The sequence below is a fragment of the Trichosurus vulpecula genome, chromosome 7 (assembly GCF_011100635.1).
Source record: "Trichosurus vulpecula isolate mTriVul1 chromosome 7, mTriVul1.pri, whole genome shotgun sequence".
Taxonomy (NCBI): Eukaryota; Metazoa; Chordata; class Mammalia; order Diprotodontia; family Phalangeridae; genus Trichosurus; species Trichosurus vulpecula.
In genome coordinates this window covers 235240958-235267473 of record NC_050579.1, presented here as the reverse complement: position 1 = coordinate 235267473, position 26516 = coordinate 235240958, and the positions used below count along the sequence as shown (strand labels likewise).

The 26516-nt window shown below is 39.3% G+C and overlaps 1 protein-coding gene across 1 annotated transcript; it reads left to right on the top strand.

Annotated features, from left to right (window-relative positions):
- Nucleotides 1-406: 406 nt before the first annotated feature.
- On the top strand, nt 407-20621 carry ADGRF4 (adhesion G protein-coupled receptor F4). Its single transcript, XM_036768343.1, has 8 exons — nt 407-493; nt 2425-2479; nt 7706-7857; nt 12598-12861; nt 14323-15699; nt 18947-18988; nt 19420-19479; nt 20439-20621. The coding sequence occupies exons 1-8, from the start codon at nt 407-409 to the stop codon at nt 20619-20621; spliced, it is 2220 nt and encodes a 739-aa protein (XP_036624238.1).
- The last annotated feature ends 5895 nt before the right edge of the window (nt 20622-26516 follow it).

Here is a 26516-nt window from a genome sequence, read left to right as displayed (position 1 = left end):
CATCTTAATCCACTTTAGGCTGGTGTAGTGCATAGGGAGCCATCCTTGGAGTAAAGATGACCTGGATTCAAGTCTTACCTCAGATATATATTGGTTGTATGACCCTGAGCAAGTAAGTCACTTAATGTCTCATTAGCCTAGGCAATTCTCTAAGTTGCAAAGCTGGTGCCAGTCTGCCTTGTAGAGGGATTTTTTTTTTCCTTTGGGACTTCTCTATACCAATGAAATTATAGTTCTGGTTAAAAAAGATGACAGCTCACATTTGTTTAGAGCTGTAAGTTTTGCAAAATAAGCACAGTCTGCAGAACTCTACCACAACCACCTGTCTGTGCCAATTATGTGGTATTAATCCCTTCAACTGGATTCATCTTTTCTTCCCTCCAGGTGAAGAGATTCATGTATGAAAATGGTATCTGCAGTGATCACATTCTGCTGTTTATTATTATTTTTGGCCACAGAGTGCTACCACCAGAGACCAAAGCTCCATCCAAAAGTAAGCTTGGGAAAAACAACCAGGAAAACACTTCATTGCCCCTGTCCTCTAGCACATCCTAAAGCTAGGCTCAAGAATTAGATTGCAGGGATGCTCATAAATCCATTGCATGTTCCCAGAAAGTTTTCTGGGGATTGGAACTTCATTTCTGTGCCAAATATTATCAGGAAGTAAACAAGACTTGGGCGGGAGTAGCAAAATCAAACCAAACCATATGACAAAGGGCCAATACAGCAATGGAAGAATCAGATAGCAAATGGAATGCTGCAAGCTAAGAAGACCACAGGGAGGTGCTGTGATATAATGGAAGTACCAGTGGACTAGGGGGTCAAGAGACCTGGATTCCAATTACATGTATTTATGAGTCATGTAACATTTGGCAAATTAATTTACCTTTCTGGGTCTCAGTTTCCTCTGCCATAATGAGGGATAGGCCTGGCTGACCTCTAAAGTCTCTTCCTTCTTTGTGTTCATTCATCACTTCTCTAAGGAATTGAAGGCGTATTCCATGTTATTTTGTAGACAGGATTAGCTCCCTATTGTTCATGGAGAAGCTTACTGGTGATTGTTTTGTGACTGCACTTTCCCAATGTCCACAAAAGTGCCATTTATACTAATTGGACGGTTGGAGAATAATGATCCCAGCTCATATGAAGGAGCCATTGTTTATAAACTGTGATCATATACACATTTCCTATAGCTTATTACCCTTTCAAGATTTATTGTTTAGGAAGTGCTTTCCTTAAAACATCCCTGTGAGGTTAGTAGTACAAGTTTTATTATACACATTTTATAGGTGAGGAAGCTGGGACTTTGACAGGTTAATTTATCTAAAGACTTGTCTAATGTCACGTGGCTAGGAGGGAGGCCTTCCAACTCTTAGTTCAGAGCTATTTCCACCAAGGAAGTAGCATGGTACAATGATATGGGCACACCCTCTGGGATCTGAACATCTGGGTTCAAAACTCACCTCTGATGCTTACTACCAGGATGACTGAAGGTTAAGTTACTTACCCCTCTCATCTATGAAATGAGAGGTTTGGACAAGGCACCTTGTGAGGTCTCTCTCAATTCCAACTCGATTATTTTAACATTAGTTACCTCTTTGGCTTCAGTTTCCCTAGCTATGAAGTGAGGGGCTCAAGCTAGATACTTTCTGAGGTCCCTTTCAAGTTCAGATCTTTCATCTTCTTCTTATCATACACACACACACACACACACACACATATATATATATATATATACATTATATATATATTATCATTATTTTTTTTGCTTGAACCTCTTTTTAAAAAAAATAGTTTTAAAAATTTTCTCCCCAGTTACATGCAAAGGCAATTTTAGACATTCATATTTTGCAAAATTTTGAGTTCCAAATTTTCTCCCTCTTTCCCTCCTCTCCCCCTTTTAAGAAAGGTGAACAATTTGATATAGGTTATATACGTGCAATCATGTAAAATATATATCCATATTAGTCACTTTCATCTTATTACTGATCTTCCTAGCCTCAGTTTTGTCATCTGTAAAATGAGGGAGTTGTATGAGATATCCTCTGTGGTCTCTTCTAGCTCTCTCTATTATTCTATTATTGATGACCTCTCCATCTTCAGTTTCCCTATCCATGAAATGAGGGAAGTTGGACTAGATGCCCTCCAAAGTCCATTCTGGCTCTATTATACTTATTGACTTTGTCCTCAGTTTCTCCACCTATAAAATGAAGAAAATGAGCTAAGTGGCTCTTGAGGTCCCATCCACCTTTAGAGCTATGGTCCCATGATCCAAAGCTATGGTATTTCCCAAGCAGCCCTGTGTAAGAAGTATATCATACGGTCTTCCCAGTACCAAAAACAATCTTTCTCACCTCACTGATAAACAGAGGTAAGGTAGGAGGACCATAGTAAAGAGCACATTTGGGAATTTGTGTTTTTCAGGTTGGTGAAATAACTCAAGGTCTGAAAGAGAAATCAAAGACCAGGGGCTTCCAAGGTATGTAATCTGTGAACATTCTTTACCATCTGTATCAGTGTTTCCACAATCCGGCTAGCAGCTTCTGTGGGGGTGTAAGATCCACCCGCAGCCAGCACCCAGAAAGCTGCCAACATACTGCAAAAGCACAGGTTCTTTTGATCTGCTTTAATAAGGAAAGCAAGGTTAAAGGGGTTGACAAGTTTACTTTAATCCAGCATACAGACAGCATTCAGTTAGTTCAGGAGAAAAAGCCAGCACCCTGAACTTCAGAACAAAATACAAACAAATTACAAATATCAACAGACAGATCCAATACAATTCATAGTTACCAACACCTAGGTTCAGCCCGGGAGCTCAGAACAAGGGCTGGTCCAGAGTCATGTGCCACCAGTCTGCTGCCGCAAAGAGCTCCAACAGAAAAAGGGATCTTCAAGCTGTCTTCTCTCCTCTTTACAGCTTTTGACATCATCAAGCATCGTCTGAATGACCAGAGCCCAGGCTCTGGTGATTGGTTCTTGAGTTGGCCCCTCCCCCCAGGACCCTGGGAGGTTTACATCCACATAGATTTGGTTAACACCCAATAGGGCATGTCTCTGGAGTTAACACCTCCCCTTAGCCAGCCCCATCTTGGGCCCCAGCTTAGTTGCCAATCCACACCCACTAAGGTTTTACACCTAATAGGGGTTTGGGCCTGGGGCTTAGCACTTAGTAAGCCTCAATCAAAGACACTGAATTAATCAAAGGAAACAAAGGCCAAACTCTTCAAGGGCACTTGTTGAACTGAGTGCTAAGGAGCCCATTTTGATTACCAACACAATCAGCAAGGCAATAATCACAATATAGATGATAATTGTCAACATGCCTATGTGGTTCTGCATCACAAAATATATGAGACTCTCCACATAGATGGTAGAAGAAGTAAACCATTTATTCAGACACCAAATAACCAGATCCTATAACCAATAAGTCCACAACATCACAGCAGAAAACCACTTCATCCCACAACCTTCTGCCCCCCTGCTGGGGCCTTCTCAAGAACTCACTCACAGCTATCACACGTCTGCTCTCTTTCCCTCAGCTCCAACTGTCATATCTGCCCTCTCAGCATTTCCTGTGACAGAACTTCCTTTTCCTGTCAGGAAGCTCCTCCCACCACATGTGACTTAGGCTTCCTATGACGTAAGCAGGTCACATGGCCTATTAATGGGTGGGAAAGATCTTCAAATCTAAATTGCTATTACACCATCCCAGAAATCAAGAAGGATGTAGGAAAGCAAAGCAGATCCCCAACACCTTACAGTTGGGGAACAAAGGTATCTGAGTTTTTAGAGCAAATTGAAAGCATTTTCCCTGAATTTATTAGTAAAATATTTATTCTTAGCATTCTGCCTTCTTTTGTAGAGTAGTCAGTGAAATGAGTGAAGTCACGTTGAGTGGGAAAAGAACATGGTTTAGAGTCAGAGGAGCTGGGTCTAAATTATGGCTCTGCACTTTTTACCCATATAACCCTGACAAATTTGTTCTGAGCCTCAGTTGTTTCACTTGTAAAATGAGCATAGTAATGTTTGCGCTACCTCCCTTGCAGGTTTATCATGAGCCTGAAAAGGACAAAATAAAACAGTGTGTAGTATCCTTTTAGGAGACTTCAGAAATAATTTTATAGATTAGGAAACTGAGACTCAGGGGAGGTTAAGTGACTTGCCCAAGGTCACAGTGGTGGTATCATCATGGAGACTTGAACCTCCATCCTCTGGCTTCAAACCCCTTTTTCTTTTTCAATGTTCTATGAAAGTGCTTTGTAAACCCTAGTGACGTGGTGGTTGTTGCTGTTCTTGTCATGATGGCCATCATCATCATGGTTTAAAATATACCTACTTTATACACCTGACCTGGAGGGAGATACAGACCCCATGTTTTTCAGATTTACAGATATCTCAAAGCCCAGAGTCAGAATTGGTATATTGGATGTTAGAATCAAAATCTGAAAAATCAGGTCAAAAGTATTTATTAAGTGGCTATTAGGTACCAGTCATTGGGCTAAGCACTGGAGATACAAAGAAAAACAGTCCTTATTCTCAAGGAACGCACAGTCTAGTGGAAGAGACAACATGCAAACAATTGTGTACCAACAAAATATGTTTGTGCACAAGTGGAAATAGTCTAAGAGGGAAGGCACTAAAATTAAGAAGGATTAGGAAAGGCTTCTTGAAGAAAATAGGACTTTTAACTGAGACTTGAACTAAGCTAAGTGGCCCAGAGGACAGATTGCCAGGCTTGGAATCAGGAAGACTCATCTTCCTGAGTTCAAATATGGTCTCAGACACTTATTAGCTGTGTGACCCTGAGCAAGTCACTCAATGCCACTTGCCTCAGCTTCCTCATCTGTAAAATGATCTCGAAAAAGAAATGGCAAACCCTTCTAGTATCTTTGCCAAGAAAACCGCAAATAGGACTGCAGACAGTTAGACACGACTGATAAAAGATTGAACTGAGGGAAGTCAGAACATGGAGATGAAGATGGAGAGAATTACAGACATGGGCACAGCCAGTGAAAGTGCATGAAGTCTGGAGATTTAGTGTCTTGTTCAAGGATCAGTAAGATGACTAGATACTAGATCACAGAGTATGTTGAAGAGAGTATAAGGTATAAGAAGACTAGAAAGGTAGAAAGGAGTCAGGCTATAAACAGCTTTAAAAGTCAGACAGTATTTTTTTATTTGATCCTAGAGGTAACAGGCAGTCACTGGAGTTTGCAGAATGGGGGAGGGGTATGGGGGTTGACATGGTCAGACCTACGCTTTAGGAAGACCACTTTGATAGCGGAATGGAGGATAGATGGGAGTGGGATGAGACTAACCAGAAAACGATTTCATAGTCCAGGTGTGAGGTGATGACGACCCATACCAAAGTGGAATAAGTGTCAGAAGAGAGAGAGGGGAACATATTTAAAAGATGTTGTGGAGGTAGAATCAACAGAGCTTGGCAACAGATTAGACTGGGGGGAGGAGTGGTGAGATAGAGGGAGGATTTGAAGAGCTGGGGTGAGTAAGAAGATGGTGGTACCCTCAACAGTAATAGAGAAGTTAGGAAGAAGGGAGGATTATAGGGGAAGGAAAGATGTCAGCAGTCTAGAAACAGGCTGACTGTAGTAGAAAGAAGTTTCATAAAGATAAATGTATAATCCCATACTTGTATTAAAAGAATCATCTGCATGTGTGTTAAAATGGGGGTCATGTGTTTATCTAGGCCAGGGGTGAGGAACCTGTGGCCTCAAGGCCACATGTGGCCTTCTAAGTCCTCAAGTGTGGCCCTTTGACTGAATCTAAACTTCACAGAACAAATCCCCTTAATAAAAGGATTTGTTCTGTAAAACTTGGACTCAGTTAAAAGGCCGTACCCAAGGACCTAGAAGGCCACGTGAGTCCTGGAGGCCACAGGTTCCCTACCCCTGATCTAGGCAATATTTAATGTGAAAAAATATCTAGGGCTTTTAGTGGACTGCAATTATAAATTAATAGTATGACACATAGTAGCAAAACACCTTAATAATGTGATATTAGGCTATGTTAATAAAGTCACAGTGAACAGGACTAAGGAGCTCAGTAGCTATGTTGGCATGCCTTGGTTGCAACACATCTAAACTATTCTTTTCGTTTCTGGCTGCCACATTTTAGGAATATTTTTGATAAGCTGGATCAGGGTGGGGAACCTGCAGCCTCAAGGCTGCATGTAGCCTTCTAGGTCCTTGGGTGCAGCCTTTTGACTGAGTCCAAGTTTATAGAACAGATCCTTTTATTAAGGGGATTTGTTCTGTGAAGTTTGGTTTCAGTCAAAGGACCACACTTTGAGGACCTAAAAGGCCACATGTGGCCTCAAGGCTGCAGGTTCCCCACTCTTGATCTAGATTATACCCAGGGGAAGGTGACTTAGATGATGAGAGGACAAGAGACTGTATCATATTTGGGTCAGTTGATGGAATTGGGAATGTAGCCTGGAGAAAAGAAGACTTGGTAGGGGCATCATCACTGTCTTGGAGCATTTGAAGGGCTCCCAGATAAAAGGATTAGACTGGTTCTACTTCCCGTGTTTGTTTTGAGAAAAAGTGCTTTGCAAACCATCATATAGGTTATTTTGTTTTAACTTAACCACAGAGGTTGCAAATTACAGAGACAAGTTTCAACTAGGTCAACGGAAAGCTTTTCTGACAATCGGAGTTGTCCAGAGATAGAATAATTAGGGCAGCGAGGTGGCACAATGGATAGGATGCTGCCAGTAGAGTAAGGAAGAACTGAGTTCAATTCTGACCTTAGACACTTCCCTGGACAAACTCATTTAACCTCTATGTGCCTCAGTTTCCTCATTTGTAAGATGGGGATAATAATAGCAACTACCTCCCAGGGTTGTTTTAAGGATCAAATGAGATAATAATTACAAAGCATAGTGTCTAGCACACAGTAAGCACCACATAAATGTTAGCTATTATGATTATTATATTATTAGCTATTATGACGATTGTTATTAATAGAGTAGTGAGTACTCTATGCTTGGAGGTTTTCAGGCAGAAGCTGAATGACCAATTATTGTGGACATTGTCCAAAGGATTCCTGTATGATCTCTGAGGTTTCTTCTAACTCTGAGATGGTAGGAAGGACACCTAACTACTCTGCTGGTGGAAATACCACAACGGCATGGTATTTGTTTTGTTGTGTTGTGTTTTTTTTTTGTCTTGCTTCTGCATGTCCTCAGCACCTCCTAGGTCACCTAGCAAGTTGGTTGGCAGAAAGTAAAATGTTTAGACTAGTACAGCTTAGCTCTGTGGTTAAAAGAGGAAATGCAGAGTAAGGAAGCCGGGCCTCCTTAGCTGGAGAAATGTCATAAGAAGGTTAAGTGCTGGACTTCAAGTCAGAAAAGCCTACATTCAAATTCCACCTCTGACCTGACTAGCCTTGTGCCTATGGGCATCCAAGTCTCTCCGAGCATCAGTTTTCTCATCTGTAGTGTAGGGATAAAAATACCTATTAACTCCTACCTGAAAGGGTGGGTTGTTATGAGGCTTAAGTGAGATAATGTATGTAGTAGAAGACGTTGGAACTCTCAGAAAGCTATGAAGGAGGGCTATTATGAGCTGACTTTCTCCTACAGCTGAACTGGATCATCATCTTACCATGCCTTGGAGATCAGGCAAAAGCATCTAGCTGCCTGGCCTTTGGTAATGCTGACTGGGTGTCTCTTCTTTCTCCTCAGGGCAATGCCAAGGCATCTGTATGATTGGCTCCCACTGCGAACAGTTGTGTGAGAAGCCGTTCCGAGGAGAAATAGGATTCACATGTAATAACAGAAGGTGGCAGAAAACCATTGAAACATGCACAACTCTTACTGTCCAAACACTCTTTCAGGTGATGCTGCATTTGTTACATTATTGGGTATGGGCCAATGAAAGGTATGGTAAGAGGTTGGTGGAGGGAAGTTAACCTTACCAGTCTGGGGGGATAATTGCACCCCAAGAGTCATTCATTATCAAGCTTTTGTGAAGCATAGGTAACCTTTGATGCCCTAACAAAGATACTTCTGATGGCTCAATAGTGTTACATTGGGAGGCTACTTGGCACAGTGGTACTGGACCTTAAGCCAGAAGGTCCTGAGTTTGAATCCTTCCACAGGTAATTATTAACTATGTGACCCTGGGCAATTAATTTGACTTCTCTCATTCTCAGTTTTCTTATCTGTAAAATATGAATATGAATATGAAAATATGAAAAAATAAATATTTTTAATAGGTGTGAAGGACTTGTGAGAAACAAATGGGAAAATATATGTAAAGCACTTTGTAAATCTTAAAGCCGCTATGTACATGTTAGTTACAATTATTCTTTAGGAAAAGTCTTGAAGTTTGTCATACACTAATCTTCCCATGCCTAGCCCATAGCTACCCCTAAATCTCCAGGTTCTTTCTTTCCTTTTTGATCAGGCCTCTCCTTCGCCCTTCAGCCGTTCAATGTCTTTAATCTCTTGCTATCAAAATTTGCTTTGAAAGAAGAATCTGAAAATGGCAGAAGTGTAAAAAGTTGTTTCTTCCTGGAGCAGCTAGGTGGCACAATGGATAGAGTGCTGGGCTTGGTTTAGGAAGACTCACCTTCCTGAATTCAAATCTGGCCTCAGACACTTCTTAGCTGTGCAACCCTGGGCAAGTCATTTAACTCTGTTGGCCTTAGTTTCTGCATCTGTAAAATGAGCTAGAGAAAGAAATGACAAACCACTCCAGTATCTTTGACAAGAAAGAGTCAGACATGTCTGAACAACAATACCTGTGTGTGTGTGTGTGTGTGTGTGTGTGTGTGTGTATACACAGACATATATATATACACAAACACATATGTATATATGAATTGCTCAGGGTCATATAACTTACATTATATTCACATATAATGCATATATTGCATTAGATAGATAGATAGATAGATAGATAGATGATAGATAGATAAAAGTCTTCGGCTAAAGGAATGAAGCCCCTTTATTTTCAGGTAGCAGCTGGGTTAGGGGCAGCATGGAACTTTGGGCCAGGAATATCTTCCTTATACTCCTGATTTCACTTCCCAAAGCAGATACTTCTTTACCTTATCCATTAGTCAAGTTGGCCTGAGTTAGTCTGGCCATGTTTTTCCTAGTAGTGGCCACTAAACTGTACAATGCACAGGAACTAGGTGAAGGAACTAGGGAACTAGACAAAGGGACCAGGGAAGTAGACAAATTATTATTTCCAGGGAGGCTTAAGTGGTATGTGGATACCAATGAGCTGAGTAGATGCAAGAGTGATAGTAGTAGCAGTGCTAATAATAATAGGTAACATTTAATTCTACCTTTCATATGCACAGGTAATTTACATTTATACTTTTTTATACTGTTTTACTATTACTACTATTTATTTATGTATTATTTATACTATTTTACTATTACTATATTTACTAGTATATGGAGGTAATAGACTTAGTAGGAGTGGTAGGGTATGATCTCTAAATTGCTTTTCCAAGTGGCAAACAGATCCACAGTAATCCTTATCTACAAACGAATGAGCCTGAACCAGATGAGTTCCAAGGTTCCTTCCAGCTCTAAGGTTCTATGTCTCCATGACTCAGCCAGGAGGTCCACTGGAGATTTATTCAATGAGCAGATCTTTTCCAAGATGGCCCATGGCTGGTGGTGGGCCTATAGCCTAGGTGGCCATGAAGTAGAATGAAGTTAACTAGCCTACCACATGGACCTGTCTATGACCTTGACTTTATTACTATTTTCCAAGTTCTAATTCACTAAGCTACCTAACTAAAAACTTCCAAATTTTAGAGACTTAGTGTGACACTCTTTTCAGCCCTTCTTTCTCCTAAAAGAGCTATAATTGATTTTAAAAGAATATGCATATTCAAATTTGACAAATTAAACAATAACAGTATCTTCTGTCCCCTTCTGAACTCTCCTTCTGTTAACATCTGATTTGGTTTGTTTATTGGTGTCATTTTATAGGAAACATAGAATGGCCCAAAAATCTTAGTAAAGTTTTAAGTTTTAATACACAACTTGAAATGGCACTAAGCCTTTTGGGATGCCTGTATATTGTCTATTGGGGGTATTTCTATTTTGGGTGATTGGAGAAATAGAAAACATCACCAATTTCACCAGCTCCACCCTTTTTATTTCTTCCTCCTGAGTTGATTTGCTTAACAACCAGGGGCATTATGGGTATTGGAAAAAAAGAAAACTAATCTTCACTTCACCCACTTCCTTTGTAGTGAAGTGAAATTCTCAAATCATTGCCCATTGTACACATCTTATTGTGTATATTTCTATTCTAATTGTTATTCAACTGATTCATTTTTCTGTATCAGGTTTTATACATTTTTCTATATCTTTTTGTACTCTCATTTATTATTTCTTATGGAGTAATAAATTTGATTTTAAATTAATCAATAAAAATTTATTAAGTGCCTACTATATGCGAGGTACTACTAGGGATACAAAAAGGCAAAAGACAGTTCTTGCCCTCAAGGAGCTTATAATCTAATGGGGGAGACACCATACAAACATATATACAAAGCAAGTTATATACAGGATAAATAGGAAATAATTAACAGACAAAAGGCAATGGAATTGAGATCCTATCACATTTTAGTATCTTCTCCAAATGATCTCAAGGACTTCATTAAGTTGAAGTATCCGAGGAGCTGAGGTGAGATGATTCTTTTCTAAATAATTTTTCCTTTTTGCTATTCTGAACTTGAGGAACACTTACAAACATGAATACTCCCATAGACAAAGACCACAAAAAGAAGATTGTATAAGAATCATAAATCTCTATCCTATGCAGCTTGTTTTTTTAAGTATATAATAACTTCAACATTTTAGTTTTAATACTGTCCTGCTTGTCTGTATCTCCTCAATTTCTGTGCATTTAAAAAATCTTTCAATGACTCTTCTTTTTTTCTCTTTTTATGGCATCTCTGTCACTAACTCCAATGATTAAAAAAAGAAATCCTCCCTTGTAATAAATTATAACAGTTGAACAAAATAAAAAGGAGTTTCTTTTAAACCCTTATAATGCATCCCTGGTTGCCATGTTAGTCAACTCAGGAATAAAACTTAAAATTGTTGATGGAGCTGATGAAACTCATGACCTTTGACCTACTTTTCTCCAGCTACCAAAATCACTGTAATCCCTATGAGCAATATTGCCTATGTTACCATTTTGATCCTGCTTTCTTTGTTCTCCTTCATGCTTTATATCTTCCTATATTTCTTCTTATTTTTCATATTTGTAATTTCTTAGGGCACGATAATAGTATTTCATATGTTAATATCTCTTTAGCTATTATTCCCCAATAATTGGGCAGCTAGACTACGTCTAGCTTTTTGCTCTTACAAATAAAATGTGTATGAATATTTTTGCACGGATAAGTCTCCCCATTCTTCCCTTCAATAACATCCTTTGGATACAGTTTTGGTATGGGGATCGCTAGGCAGAAGGGGGTGTTTCATCAGTTTTATGACACACATTATACATTGCTGGATAGCTTGACAAAAATACTGCACCAGTTAACACCCCTTTCTGCTTTCTTAATCATTTGAGCACAGAACAAGAGACTAGATGTTTCAGAGGGCTGCAGAAAATAAGATCTACTTTATATCCTCGTAGCCAGTTATTGGCATCCTCCTACTTTCTCCAGCCTCTGCTTGTCCTGCTGAAGCACTGATTCTCCCTACAGCAAGAATTGCTGCTGGATATGAATATGTCCCAATCACAAGGCATAAGATATAGAGAATTTTCAAAGTTCTTTGGTACTATTACCATCCACAAGTGAATGGAGAAACAATATATATTGGTTTGTTTTTTTTTTCTTGAAATTTGATGTCGGATAGTCATTACCACAGGGTTGGCCACAGTGTGATGAGTTTATTTTGGCTACAGCAACCCCTGAAACAACATGGGATGATGATGTTTGTTGGTGGAGGAAGCAAACCCAACAAAGAAATCATATATCTAGAAAGTATTAAAGTGAGATATTAAGTTAACAAGTGAATAAGCTTTTAAGTTCTGATTATGTGCCAGGCACTGTGCTAAGTGTTGCGGATACAAAGAAAGGCCAAATAAACAAACAAAAAGAGTCTTGGATTTTAAGGAACTCACAGTCTAAAGAGGGAGACAACATGCAAACAACTATATACAAACAAGATATATATTCAGGATAGACTGGAGATAATCTCAGAGAGAAGTTGAATCAGGTTAAATCCCCATTTTTTTTGAAGTCATAACACCCTATCATTATGTATTAAATTTTATCTGTTTCCTATTTCCTTTCCTTTCTTTCCCTCATCTAAAAATAAGAATGCTTATTCATGGCTTAAAAACTCTCATGTCCATTTGAATTAATTAATTTCATTTTGAGAATTGTTCAGAACCTTTTGGGTGGTCATTGAGTATTGCCTAATCTGGGTCTGATTCTCTGCCCCAGCAAAAAGGTGATTTTCTACTTTGCATGTGTCTGATAATAGTAACCAGACATCAGTGAGACCACCCCAGATACCAGTAAGGTCTCTTTTCTGCAGAAGGCAATAGCTATTTTTGGCTTTTGTTTTTTATTTTTTCACAGGAGACCAATGCAGTTTCAGTATATGAACCAAGCTTGGTTGGTGGCTCACGGTTTTCTTCAACTATGTTTCTAAGTCCATCTAATGAAGAGTTCATTGAATCAGCAGCTCAAGGCATCCAGAAGAAGTGTCCAGACGATTATGCCTGTGTCATCAATGGTGTGAGGTCTTCAGAACCTACATCTGGAAATATTGCCTTCATAGTTGAGTTGCTGAAAAACATATCCATGCAATTGTCTGCAAATGTCAACCGGAGGAAGATGCAGGTATAACTTTCTTTGTAGTAAAATGTTACCAGCTATATTTCTCAGAAGGGCAGGTAGGTGGTGCAGTGGGTAGAGTGCCAGGCCTGGTGTCAGGAAGACTCATCTTCCCGAGTTCAAATCTGGCTTCGGATACTTCCTAGCTGTGTGACCCTGGGCACGTCATGTCACCTTGTTTGCCTCAGTTTGTCATCTGTAAAATGAGCTGGAGAAGAAAATAGCAAACCACTCCAGTATCTTTTCCAAAAAAAAACCTGATTGGGTGAGTCATGAAGAGTCAGGTAGGACTGAAAGGACTGAACAACAAAACTTAAGTAGGTTGGCCTTTAGTAACCGCTTACCCTTCTCCTGTTAGCACCTACCTAGACTCAAGCCTGCTCAAGCCTAGACTCCAGGGGTCTATTTTGTATTCCATTAGGCCTTGGTGTCTCAGCCCTCTGTCATACTTGGAAAGAAATCCCCAATAGGATATTCATTGATGACAGCTTAAGTTGTAAGTTATATTTGTCCAAGAATGTTTATATTTTAATAGGGGATTCATAGAACAAAAGATCTTCAAGACCAGTGATTAAAAAAGGAATCACTTTCCAGTAGAATTTGGCTACTTGAAAGGATTATCCCAATTCTCCAGGTGATACAGGAGCCCTTGAGGTTGACATTCCTTCCAATAAAGAAGACCACCACCCTTACTGTGGGAGACTTGTGCTTATCTACCTCTATTACCACAGGGAGTGCTGAGAATTACTTACCAGGCTTAGAAGGGAGGTATGCCATTGTTTTGTTTTAAATATGAATTTGTTTGGGGGTAAGAGCCCTGGACTAAGAGGCAGAAAGGTGCTGTAGAAAGAGTGTTGAACTTGGAGTCAGAGGACCTGAGTTTGAGTCTTCCTTCTACCTATGTGACCTTGGGCAAATAACAACCTCTCTGGGCCTCAGTTTCCCTAGTTTTAAAATAACAGAGTTGGACGGGGTAGCCTCTGATCTCTTACTTCTAGATTTGTCATCTTATGAACTTATAATGAGTCAGATTTAGTTCGATGTCCAGTCCTTACTGGACATCTGAATATAGTTAGGTCACATAAACTCAGCAAGCCTCAGTTATCTCAATTATCTTTACAATGGGTTTGATGGGGGAGGCAGCTAGGTGGTACAGTCAGTAGAGCACTGGCCCTGAAGCCAGGAGGACCTGAGTTCAAATCTAGCCTCAGGCGCTTGACACACTCACTAGCTGTGTGACCTTGGGCAAGTCACTTAACCCCAATTGGCCTGCCTTCCCCTCCTCCCCGCCAAAAATTGGTTTGATGACAAATAACACTTGGCCCAGCTATCTCACAGCATTATTGTGAAGCTAAAAGGATATAATAGATATAATATCTGTGAAGATGATGGGTAAAGTATAAAAAAGTACTGAACAAGTATGATTTATTATTATCATTATTAATTATCTCTTGTCTCCATTGGCAGAGTTTCAGCACAATGGCTAACTACGTCCTCGACAGATCAGTCATCTCAAATTGGGCCTTCATCCCTGAGAGAACCACTAGTTCAGTTTTGTTACAGTCGGTGAATTCATTCGCCAAGAATCTCACCATCAGTGATGAGCCTGAGAATATCGCAGATGAACCCTTTATTCAGACCAAAGGCTTTAGAGTCAACCATAACACCCAAGGGAAGAGTTTTAATTTCTCTATGAGGGTGACTGATGGTAAGAAGGATGTACAAGGGATAGTGTTCATCCCCCGGAAAGAGCTGAAGAAACTCCCAGCTCCCTCCCAGGCCATCAGCATTGCTTTCTCCACCCTGGGAGAAATTTTGGAAGAAGCTCGTTTGCAGAATGAGAGCTTTCCCAGGCAGGTGAATGGGCTGGTTCTCTCAGTGATCCTGCCAGAAAAGCTGAAACAAGTCTTACTGACCTTTGAGAAGATCAATAAATCCCGCAATGCCAAAGCTCAGTGTGTAGGCTGGCACTCCCGGAATAGGAGGTGGGTCGAGGGGGCCTGTGAAACAACAGTGGATGCTATGGATAAAGCCACGTGCCGTTGCAACCACACCAATTTCCTGATGTCCTTCTCCATTCTAATGTCTCCTAAGACTTTAGCCAATGAAACCCTGGATTACATTACCTGCATTGGCCTCAGCATCTCCATCTTAAGCCTTATTCTGTGCCTGATCATTGAAATCACAGTGTGGTCCCAGGTGACAGTGACAGAGATCTCATACATGCGCCATGTGTGCATTGTGAACATCGCCACGTCACTACTGATTGCGAATGTGTGGTTCATCATTGCGTCCTTCTTCGATAGCAGGGCACGGAGTTACAACTGGTGTGTAGCGGTAACGTTCTTTAATCACTACTTCTATCTTTCTCTGTTCTTCTGGATGCTGATCAAAGCCCTCCTCATCCTCTACGGAATACTGATTGTGTTCCGTCGGATGATGAAGTCTGCTATGATGGCCGTAGCCTTTTCGGTTGGCTATGGGTGCCCTCTGGTCATTGCTGCCATTACAGTGGCTGTCACAGAACCAAAAAAAGGTTACGTGCGGCCTCAGGCCTGCTGGCTCAACTGGGACAACTCCAAAGCTCTTCTGGCCTTTGTCATCCCAGCACTGACTATTGTGGCAGTAAATCTGATCGTGGTTTTTGTTGTGGCTGTCAACACTCGGAGGCCTTCTATTGGAAGTTCCAAGTCTCAGGACATGGTGACCATTATGAGGATCAGTAAGAATGTGGCTATCCTCACCCCACTGCTGGGACTGACCTGGGGCTTTGGGATAGCCACCCTAATAGACGGCAGCTCCTTAGCGTTCCACATCATCTTCTCCTTACTCAACGCTTTCCAGGTAAGTGTCACAAATTGGTGAATATTTTTCTACTATTCTGAGCATTCTGGGCCAAGTGGATATATCCCAAATAACTTTATTGGTTGCAATGATGGGTGTTTGATAACTGCTGGGCGTCTTTGCTCCCTCCTTCTTCCATTTGGCTCTGACCTTCCTACCTATAGTCACTATTCCTCTCCAGTGTTAGAGCAACAGATGCAGCTGGTGGCTCAGTGTATAGAACTCTGGGCCTGGAGTCAAGAAGACTTGAGTTCAAATCCAGCCTCAGACACTTACTAACTGCGTGACCCTAGGAGAGTCACCTGACCTCTGTTGGTCCCAGTTTCCTCATCTCTTATATGCGGATAATAACAGCACCTGCCTCCCAGGGTTGTTGTGAGCATCAAATGAGATAATAATTGTAAAAGGTGCCTGGCACATAGTAGGTATTATATAAATGCTTATTCCCTTTTCAGTAATCTATACAAGAAATCTTTGCATATGTATTTTGCTAAAGGCTGTATAAGACTCTTTATTACTAGCTTGGGAGGTTTGTTTTTATGTTATGATTTTGATTTATAAATCTATTTATATATTTATAATACATATGAAATTTGTATATCTCTAGGATCCTTATTATCTCTTAGGTACTATACTTATTATTCAGCTTGCTGATACCAGGGATACAGTGATACCTGAATTACAGCTTAGTGGTCCATATAAAGAGATCTTTAATAGTTGTGGATAAGAATTGAGTATCTCTTTTTGAAAGACATAAAACTCTACTAAAGCATCAGAGCATTACTAGTATTAAAATCCTGAATTAGTAGATTTACAAAAGTAATACAAGGTGTCCCAAAATTCTTAGTGCAGTTGCAAGCTATCATTTAAATTAATTAAATGGATAGATAATTTAATTAACTAATTAATTTTAACAATTAATGCTAGAATGAAATTAATTAAATTAAACTTTATTACTCTCAAGAGTAATATTGAAAGGTATATCAACACCCAGATGAAATAAATTTATTTATTTATTGCTCTTTAACCAGTTTACCCTATACTCTTCCCTTATTGTACTTCAGGTGTTATAAGCCCTGTAAGGTGTTTATCAGCCCTTGGAGTTAAAAAATCCCTTGCCACCATTCTCCTTGGTATGCATTTAGTGTTACTTGCCCCAAGCATCAAAATTTTAATTTGCATGAATAAAAACACTAATTTACTAGAGGGTTTTGATTTTATTTTCACGGCTATCTATTTTCCTTCCAAGTGACTTGGCCAAAAAAAAAAAAACAAAACAAAACACATCACATCCATATTTTTCCAGAGTGCCTTCTGTGTTAGTATCCTTCCCCAAGATTTTCCTCAACTTGATTCTCTAGTCTTCTCATTTCTCTGCCTTTTCAAATCTTTCCATCTTCTACCAGACTCTGTCACTATCACTTGGAAGCCTCTCTTTCACAGAATGTTTAGTTCACAGTTCTCAGTTAGAAAAGACCTGGAAGGTTCAATAATTGTACCTTGCCTGTGCCAGGTATCTCCTATACAATCTCTTGTTATGACCATCACTTCGTATGATTATCCCAAAAGTTTAAAAAAGAAAAAAATATTCTGCCGTATATTCATTGTATCTTTGCATATCCATGACAAAAATCACCCCACCAGCCCCAGAGATACATGCTCACCTCATATCTCAGTCCTAAGTGGAACTCACAAGACAAGCTTCACAGCTGATGGTTTCTCTCCTATCTAATCCATTTTCTACACAACTATAATATTTTCATTTCTAAAACAGTTTTGACCATGTCACTCCTCTGCTTCAGAAGCTTCAATAGCTCCCTGTTTCCTCTAGGATTAAATATAAACTACTCTGTTTGGCTTTCAATGCCTTTTGCAATATGTATCCACCCTACCTTTCCAAACTTATTTCATATTAAATAACTTTCCTTCATACATTTTGCTCTATCTAAACTGGCTAGTTTCCAGAGATGACTTCCTATCTACCATCTCGATACCTTTATGTAATTTACCCCTAATGTATGGAATAGAATATGCTCTTTCCTCACTACATATTTTATATTTAATTTTCTACATATATGCTAGTTCCCCCCAATAGAATATAAGCTTCTTGAGGGCAAGGATGATTTCATTATTTCCCAGAATCTTGCACAGTGCCTAGCACATAGTAGGTACTCAATAATATTTATTGAATGAAGGGATGAAGTATATCAACTTGCATTGGAGCCGATGTTACCTTTCAACATAAGATACAGCTCCTAATCCTTGACCTAATGGCTGAAAATCATTGTCAGTTTTTGGAGAAAAACAAGTGCATAAACCCTCTACATTTAATAATATTGGCAATTTTCCCCCAAATTTTGTAAACTACACACATACACACACACACACACACACACACACACACACACACATACGCACACACCCGTGCATGCATGCGTACACATATATATATATTCAATTCAATATTCAAACTTCATATATATGAAGTCACACAAAATAAATTTATATAAAGTAAAACATATAAGTAAATCATAGTATATAACATAATATAATGATATATATGATATATAATGATATGTATGGTATAATATAACAATTATAGCCAGGGAAGAGGTTACAATTACAAGAATTAGCTTAGAAAGAGGTTACTATTACAAGAATAAAAGTAGTATCAAAGGAAAAAAATCCCACTTTTTTTTTTTTATTTAGGAAATGGTATATAAAATTCTGACTATTTTCCTTAAATGGTAAAAAAAAAAAAAAAAGAGTCCTATGAATCTTAAACCCAAAGCCCCAAATTTAGATATTTTGATGCCTGGGGCAAGTAGCACTAAACGCATACCCGCAAATCAACTGTAATTCATGATAGGAAAATAATACAAGAGGTAATTAAAACAAATTTAGTCGAGTGGGAGGGGAGTTAGTTACTATAAAGGCTCACAGATGGGTGTTATTAACAATGCTTGTTATCTGTTCACTTCCTATTTTTCTTGCTACTTAAGTGTTAAACGCTGTTGTCTCTATGCTGTTGAGGTCCCGAAGGTGGTATTTACGTGTAAATGTAATCAATTAAATCGCACATTCTTTTAGTGTTGTTATTTGAGTTATTTGTGCCCTCTAAATTTTTGTGCCCTGGACCAACGCTTCAGTTGCTTTGTCCTAATTATGACTCTGGGAGACATCGGAAGGGGGACATAGTCTGGGAGATCTACTCCCTTGTTCTTATACATGTTGCTCATTGTCCTAGGGGTTCTTCATCTTGCTGTTTGGAACCATTCTGGATCAAAAGGTAAACTTTGTCTCCTTCATACAGTGGATTTGATTTCCTTATTGGGGATTGCAGCAAACCTTACAGAGACCTATTTAAAGTTCAGGAGTGAGCAAACAAAAGCCTGAGTATATAGTTGGGGCTGGGAATTGGGAGAGTGGGAGGAAATTGGGGGAGAGAGGAGAATTCTTTTTGATTTATACTCAACCACCAACTGTATATGAGTACTGGACAAGGTGAGAAACAACATGTAACCAGTGTATGCAGGTTACTCGTGCTTTTGACAGGGGTATTAAATGATGAATTGGATCTGGGACAGATCATTGGGTTATAGATCTAGAGTTCTTATACTCAAGGTGAAGCAGGGCAGATTTGAGTCTTCTGGGTTTTATTCTTCCCTAGGCTTTCCAGTAGCCTATCACCGACAGTAATTGATTTTCCTTTGGTTTTAGACAAGAGAAGCCTTAAAGGTGAGGATGTCTTCCTTGAGGGGGACATCAAGGACAGAAGAGGTAAGTAAGCTTCCTCTCTTTTCTTCATAACATCATGGAGTCTGCAGACCTGTGGGACAGAAGAATTGAGGGGAGCTTCTCTATTAAGTAGACTAGTTTAGTGCCCAGATTTTGCTGGAGAACACAATTTTTAGTGTTTGAAGACTTCTTTCATTTTTTTATGCATAGATCCTGTCTCTCTCAGAATTATTCCTTCCAGCTCCACATTGATTGAATCTCAAATTGAATGCATTTAGTGCCCAGCAAAGAGTATTTTTTTAAGTATTCATCCCTATGCTCATATGACTCTCAGCCCTAGTCTCGCTCCAATTGCAAACTGCTCACTAGAAATATCTATCTGGATGTCTTATGGGCATCTTGAACTCAATATATCAGTAATAGAACTTGTCTTTTTTCTGAAACTCAACTGTATTTTGAACATTTTCTTTTTCTAGTCCCCCAGGTTCACATCCTCAGTTCTCCATCCCTCATCCTCTCATTTTTAATCCATAGCCAAATCTTGCCATTTCTACCTTTACAACATCTCATGCACCCAAGTCCTCTTCACCCATATGGTTACCATACTAGTTCAGGCCCTCATTACCTCTCACATGTATTATTATAATAGCCTTCTAACTAGTTTTCTTGTCTCAAGTCTCTCCCTTCTCCACTCTACCCTAAACACAACTGCTAAAGTGGTTTTACTGAAACAATGTTCTGACCACAGTACTTAATGAACTCAAAAGGCTCATTGTTAACTCTAGGATCATATACAAATACCTCCACTGGGCATTCAAAGCTCTTCAGAACCTGCCTCCAATCTGACTTTGCAGACTTATTGTATATTATTCCTCTTTATTTACTCAATGGTACAGGCAAATTGGCTTTCTTGCTGTTTCTTACATATGGCTGTCTCCATGTCTTTGAATTGGGGTGTACCACTGTGCTTGGAATGCCCCTTCCTTGACTTTAACTTTTAGAATAACTGTCCTTTAAAACTCAACATGATTGCCACCATCTATATCAAGCCTTTACTAATCACTCTGGTTACTAGATCCTTTTCTCTATGGGGGCAGTTAGGTGGCACAGTGGATAGAGTGCTGGATTTGGAGTCAGGAGAACCTAAGTTCAAACCCCACCTCAGACACGGACTAATTCTGTGAGAAAATCACTTAATCCTGTTTCTCTCAGTTTCCTCATCTGCAAAATGAGCTGGAGAAGGAAATAGCAAGCCACTCCAGTATCTTTGTCAAGAAAGCCCCCCACAAAAGGTCAGGAAGTATAGAGCTTGACAAAACAACAATAAAATTCCCTTACTAGTTAATTCTATATTAATTTTATATATTTTGGGAGGGGTATATGCTTTTTATATGTATATGTTGTCTCTTCTGATAGAATTAAATTACTCAAGAGCAGGTACTGTTTCGTTTTTATCTTGATGTCTCTAGTGGCTAGCACAGTGCCTGGCACATAGTGAGCACTTCATAAATATTAGCTCATTCATTGAGTAAACACCTATTGAATTAAACTAAATTGAAATAAATTAGACAGCTGAGGTGGTAGCTTAGAATAGCAGAACTGTTACTAACTAGACAGCATTGGAAGGGCATAGAGGAGTCTCCATGTAGAAAGTCAAGGAAATGATAATACTTGGTCACTCTGCATGTCTGGTTAATGGATATCAGGCATAAAAAGAATAATGGTGATTATAATAAACATATAACGACATAGACATATGGAGAGGCACTTTGGCATAGGGATGTCCTGTATGTATTTAGTCCAGATCCATAATTCCTCCAGGGTAGAAAACTCCCAATGTGGAAACTAAGCTATTAAAGCTTATAATGGCACTAAGATTTTGAGGACATTCTGTGTGTTTGTGTATACATGCATACAACACATATGTATACCGTGCATGTGTATATATATGTTCACATGCACATGTGTATATGTACATGTGTACACATGAGTATATATAAATATAATTATAATAGCTAGCATCTATATGGTGCTATGTGCTAAATACCGTGCTAAGCGTTTTACAAATACCTCATTTGATTCTCACAACAACCTTGACAGCTAGATACTGTTACTATCATCATTTTACAGCACTGAGACAAAAAAAGATGAAGTGACTTTCCCAGGGGTCAGAAGACTTGAGATCCAGTCTCAGTTCAACGACTTATTTGCTGTGCATGTGATCTTGAATAAGTACCGCTTTACGAGCTTTATTTTTCACATCTGCAAAATTAATTTAATAATAGTAATGGCTCTTTTTGTCTAGAGAGTTTTAAACAAAATGCTTTCCTCACAATGTGAGGTTAATAACACCTAGTTTTGGGAGAAAAAATAACTAAGACTGAGGCTCGATGTGACTTGTCCATGATGATAGAGCTACTAACCAGCCTCCAAGGGTTGCAGCGAGGGAAGATTTTCGTAAACTCTAAAGCATGATGAAAACTATTTTGGGGCGGCGTTCATAACAGTGCTGTTTTTTTCTCCTTATTTAGAATTCTACATATAATCCTAACAATGGATCTAGATTAGTGGCTCGTTCACCATGAAAAGTGAGTATTAAAACCTGAACCGAAAGTTTCCCTTTTCCGTAAGAAGAAATCATTTAGCAGCTTACTTGGTTAACACTTGGCCTATTACTTGGGGTTGGGGGACAAAGCTGATCTTTTTCTGAGAGTGTAAAGTTCTCCTGGTGTGGTAAAATGGATAGAATGCTAAACTTGGAATGAAGAGTTTTGATTTGAACTCATTTTTTGCTTCTTAATGTGTCTATGTTGAATGAATGAATGAATGAACAAATTAACGCATGGATGAGTAATAGCCATCAATCTATCTACTAAGACAATCATCTTGAATATCCTTTGAGCAATTAACATTTACTTTGAGACCTGAAAAATATCTAAATGACTGAGTGACCCATTTTACAATCCAAGCACCATTAGAGGGATAGCTTAGGGTGGAGATCGGAACACTGACCATGGAAAAAGGAGACCCGAGTTTGAGTCCTGCCTCTGACACCCAATAGCTGAATGACCTCAGACTAGTCTTTGAATTCTTTGACTCAGTTTCCCCATCTGTCAAATGGGCATAATAATCATCATACTACCTAACTTATGGGGTTATTATGAGGAAAACATCTGATAAATATGCTATGTGAATATGTTATTGTTATTATGAAATAAATGTTTGAAAAAAATTGTCATCCTAGTTCCAACCCACATGTTGAAGTAATTACAAGTTTTTAGCTGATTAAACCTTCATCACTCTGTTGTCTCTCAGCCATAGTGAGAGGAAGAATACAGTGAGGTTTCATTTGCTCTTATATAGGCAATGTGATTTTCTGTTCACAGAGCTCCGAAGCCTCAACTTACTTTATTTTTAAAAATAAGTCTTATTAGGGACATTTCATTTTTACATTCCAGTAAATTCAAGACATACTCCCCCACCCATTTAATAATCCCTTCTCTGTAAAAAAGAAAAAAATAATTTAAGCAAAGCATAATGTATTTGTCTGATAGTGTGTCCAAAATTCCACATTCCTACACCCCTACTCCTCCTATGTCCCTTGCACTTTAGCTTTTATCTTCTCCCAAGGTGGTAAGATATGGAATACATCCTTCTGATACAGTTAGAAAAAAAATGACTAAGTTGAGACAAGTAGGTTTCTCTCTGGAAGGGGGATTGGAGTAAGATCTAAGGATATCCCTAGTAGGATGGGAGATGAGTATATTATTCTAAAGGGTGCTCTGCTTCCTTTTCCACAAAACCTCTGGCTCTATGTAGTTTTACACAGGTAAAATTAGAACAAAATGACTTCAAAAATCAGATTTAGAGGGGAAAAAAGCCATAAAAGGGCAATTTGGAACTTTAAGGATATAGGAGAGATGGGGAGAACCTGGGCTTTGGGATTTGTGTTAGGGGCTGATTTTATATATTTATATTTTATGTATAGAAGAATCTGGCCAGAACTGACTCCTTAACTGTGCTGTCTTCTTCCCTAGGTAAAGAGAAACTGGACTGGATTAAAGCTTGTAGGCTTTAACACTGGAAAGAATCGCCCAGTCTAACCTCTTTATTTTATAGATGAGGAAAACAAGGCTTAGATAGGGCAAGGTGACTTACCCAAGGTCATGCCAGTATTAAGTAGCAGGGGAGGGTTTGAACCCAGGTCCCTGGACATCAATTTTAGTACTTTACTCACTATATTGTGCTATCATTTGGTGTTATCTCTCCTCCCTCTGTCTCCATTCCTCTCATGTTGGAATGTTGCTGCTTTTATTCCTCTGCGTTCAAGTTAGGATTTTGTCACTTTGCATTCTTGGTGGATGTATTTTTGAGAATTCAGGTGCAGAGTAGTTTTGTGGCAATAAATGAATGTCATATTGAAAGCCAGCTCACCCCTTTCCTGTTTTACCCCAACCCCTCCAATTTAATTTAATTCAACATTTCTTAAGCATATGCTATCCCTTTTGCACAATGGATAGCTAGGTGGCACAGCGGATAGAGTGCCTGACCTGGAGTCAGGAAGACTCATCTTCCAGAATTCAAATCTGGCCTCACTTACTAGCTGTGTGACACTGAGCAAGTCACTTAACCTGGTTTGCCTCAATTTCCCCACCTGTAAAATGATTTGGAGAAGGAAATGGCAAACCACTCCAGTATCTTTGCCAAGAAAACCCCAAATGGGCTCATGAAAACTCAAACATAACTGAAAAAAACTGAACAAAGACAAAAAATCAAAACAGTTTTTGTCCTCAATAATCCCAGTTTACATTCTACTAGGGGAAATGATGAGTACACAGATAAGTAAATACAAAATATATGCTAGGTAAATTCAAAGTTACTATGGAGGAGGAGATCAGGAAAGGCCTTCTATAGGAGATGATGCTCCAGCTAAGCCTTCAATGGAGTCAGTGATTGCAAAAGGTAGAAGTGAATCAGAATAGAGAAAGTATTCCAGGAATGAGGAAGATCCTGCATAAAAGGTATAAGATAGAGTGATCTGAGCAGTGGATGAGTGTCAGACCTGGAGTCAGGAACTTATCGATCTGAGTTCAAATCTGACCTTAGATAGTTACTAACTATGTGACCCTGGGTAAGTCATTTACCCCTGTTTGCCTCAGTTCCTCACCTGTAATATGATCTGGAGAAGAAAATGGCAAAGCATTCCAGTATTTTTGCCAAGAAAACCCCAAATGGGGTCAGGAAGAGTCAAACATGACCGAAACAACTGAACAACAATAAAAAGAATATGGGTCAGGACTGGCAGTTTTTGGGGGCAAAGTGGGGGAGTAGGAGATCCAGTGGGATTAGAATGCCAAGGTGTAGATGTTATACACTCATTTGGTGTATTTGTAGCATCCTGAAGTTAGGGGATGCAGAAGGGATGTAGAGCCCGGGAATGGGCTCTCTATACACATGACATTGACATGTGCAGAGGGACCCAGAAATGATCATCTGAAGGGATGGAAGAATAATGTTTGTTGCCTCCATCCAGGGGTATACTTGAGCTAGCTCAAATGGGGAGAGCTGATTGGTAAACTTTTAGGGTGTTTATACCTTAAAAATCAGCAAAATCTGTGAAAGTGATTTATTATTTTGTTAATTATCTAGAAATCTAGAAAACCTTAGTATTACAAATTAAACTGAAAAATATTTTAAAATATTTAAGGGGCCCTGCCCCTTCCCACCCCCCCTCCCAAAAAAAGCTGGGTGTTAAATACCACCATAACTATAACACTATCTTTAAGAAATCACTCTCAGTTCTGGCTTTTGTGGCAAAACTTCGGAGGAGAATGAATCTCTTCCATAATGAGATTCAGCAGGGCCCCTCTCCTTTAAGCAATGTGAGTCATCCTATCTTCTTATTCTTCTACCTCTCAAATCTGACCCAGTAACATAACTCAGAAGTGATAGTTGTTATTAGCCAACAATTGGGTGGAGCCACCAGTTTCGGAATTGGAAAAGTTTATCTTGACCTGTTCCCTCCTCCACCCTTTAGGCCTTCTTCCTAGGTGGCCACCCAGGGTGTGCCTTCTGTTATCATACTTGACTTGGTGCTCACATGTAAATCCCTCTAGGCAGCCAGGTGTCATAGGAGATAAAGACTTTGGGGTCAGGAAGCTTATGTTAGCATTCTACTTCAGAGGCATCCTGGCTGGTCATCCTGGGCAAGACACTGAACCTGTCTCAGACTGCTTTCTTATCTGTAAATTGACCTCCACCTTAGCCAGCTATGAAGATCAAATGAGATAGCACATTGTAAAGAGGGCAGCTGGGTGGGTCAGTGATTAGAGTTCTGAGCTTGGGGTCAGGAAGACTCATCTTCCTGAGTTCAAATCTAGCCTGGGACACTTGCTAGCCATGTGCACCCTGTGCAAGTCACTTAAGTCTGTTTGCCTCCGTTTCCTTATCTGTAAAAAATGAACTGGAGAAGGAAATGGCAAACTATTCCAATATCTTTGCCAAGAAAACCCTAAATGGGGACAGCAAGAGTTGGACACGACTGGACAACCACATGCAAGAGTTTTGCAAACATTAAAGTGTGTGTAAACAATAGATACAATTATTATTATGAATGCTTTTGGGATTCTTTGGTCCTCCATCAATTGAGTGCCCATGTATTGTTGAGTCCTCAATTCTTCTGCATTGAAATTTACCCCCTCTGTATCTCATCTTCTACTCTAAGCCCTTTCTCTGTCTTCTAAGAATTCAGCTAACTAACTTAATAAACCTGGGGTTCTTAACCTTTTTTTTTTGTCACGGACTCCTTTGGCAGTCTGCTGATCTATTGTCTATAGGGTGTCTATGATCCTCTTTCTCAGAATAATGCTTGGTGCCTTCATCCAGTGGTATGCTGGAGCCAGCTGAAATGGAAAGAGCTGGTTGTTAAATTTTTCAGTGTGAGCTGAAACACTCAACACATTGGAAATCAACAAAATCTACAAAAATGTCTTATTGTTTTTTGATTGTCTAGACTTTAGCAAACAATGGAGAAAAATGTTAGTAATGTGGATTAAAATGAAAAATGTGTTATGTTTACA

Bases quoted from the DNA above. Each gene is read 5' to 3' on its own strand.
- ADGRF4 (XM_036768343.1), top strand. From the start codon at position 407: ATGGTATCTGCAGTGATCACATTCTGCTGTTTATTATTATTTTTGGCC. The intron at 2,480-7,705 runs GTATGTAATCTG...CTTTCTCCTCAG, and splicing joins AAAGACCAGGGGCTTCCAAG to GGCAATGCCAAGGCATCTGT. The intron at 7,858-12,597 runs GTGATGCTGCAT...ATTTTTTCACAG, and splicing joins CTGTCCAAACACTCTTTCAG to GAGACCAATGCAGTTTCAGT.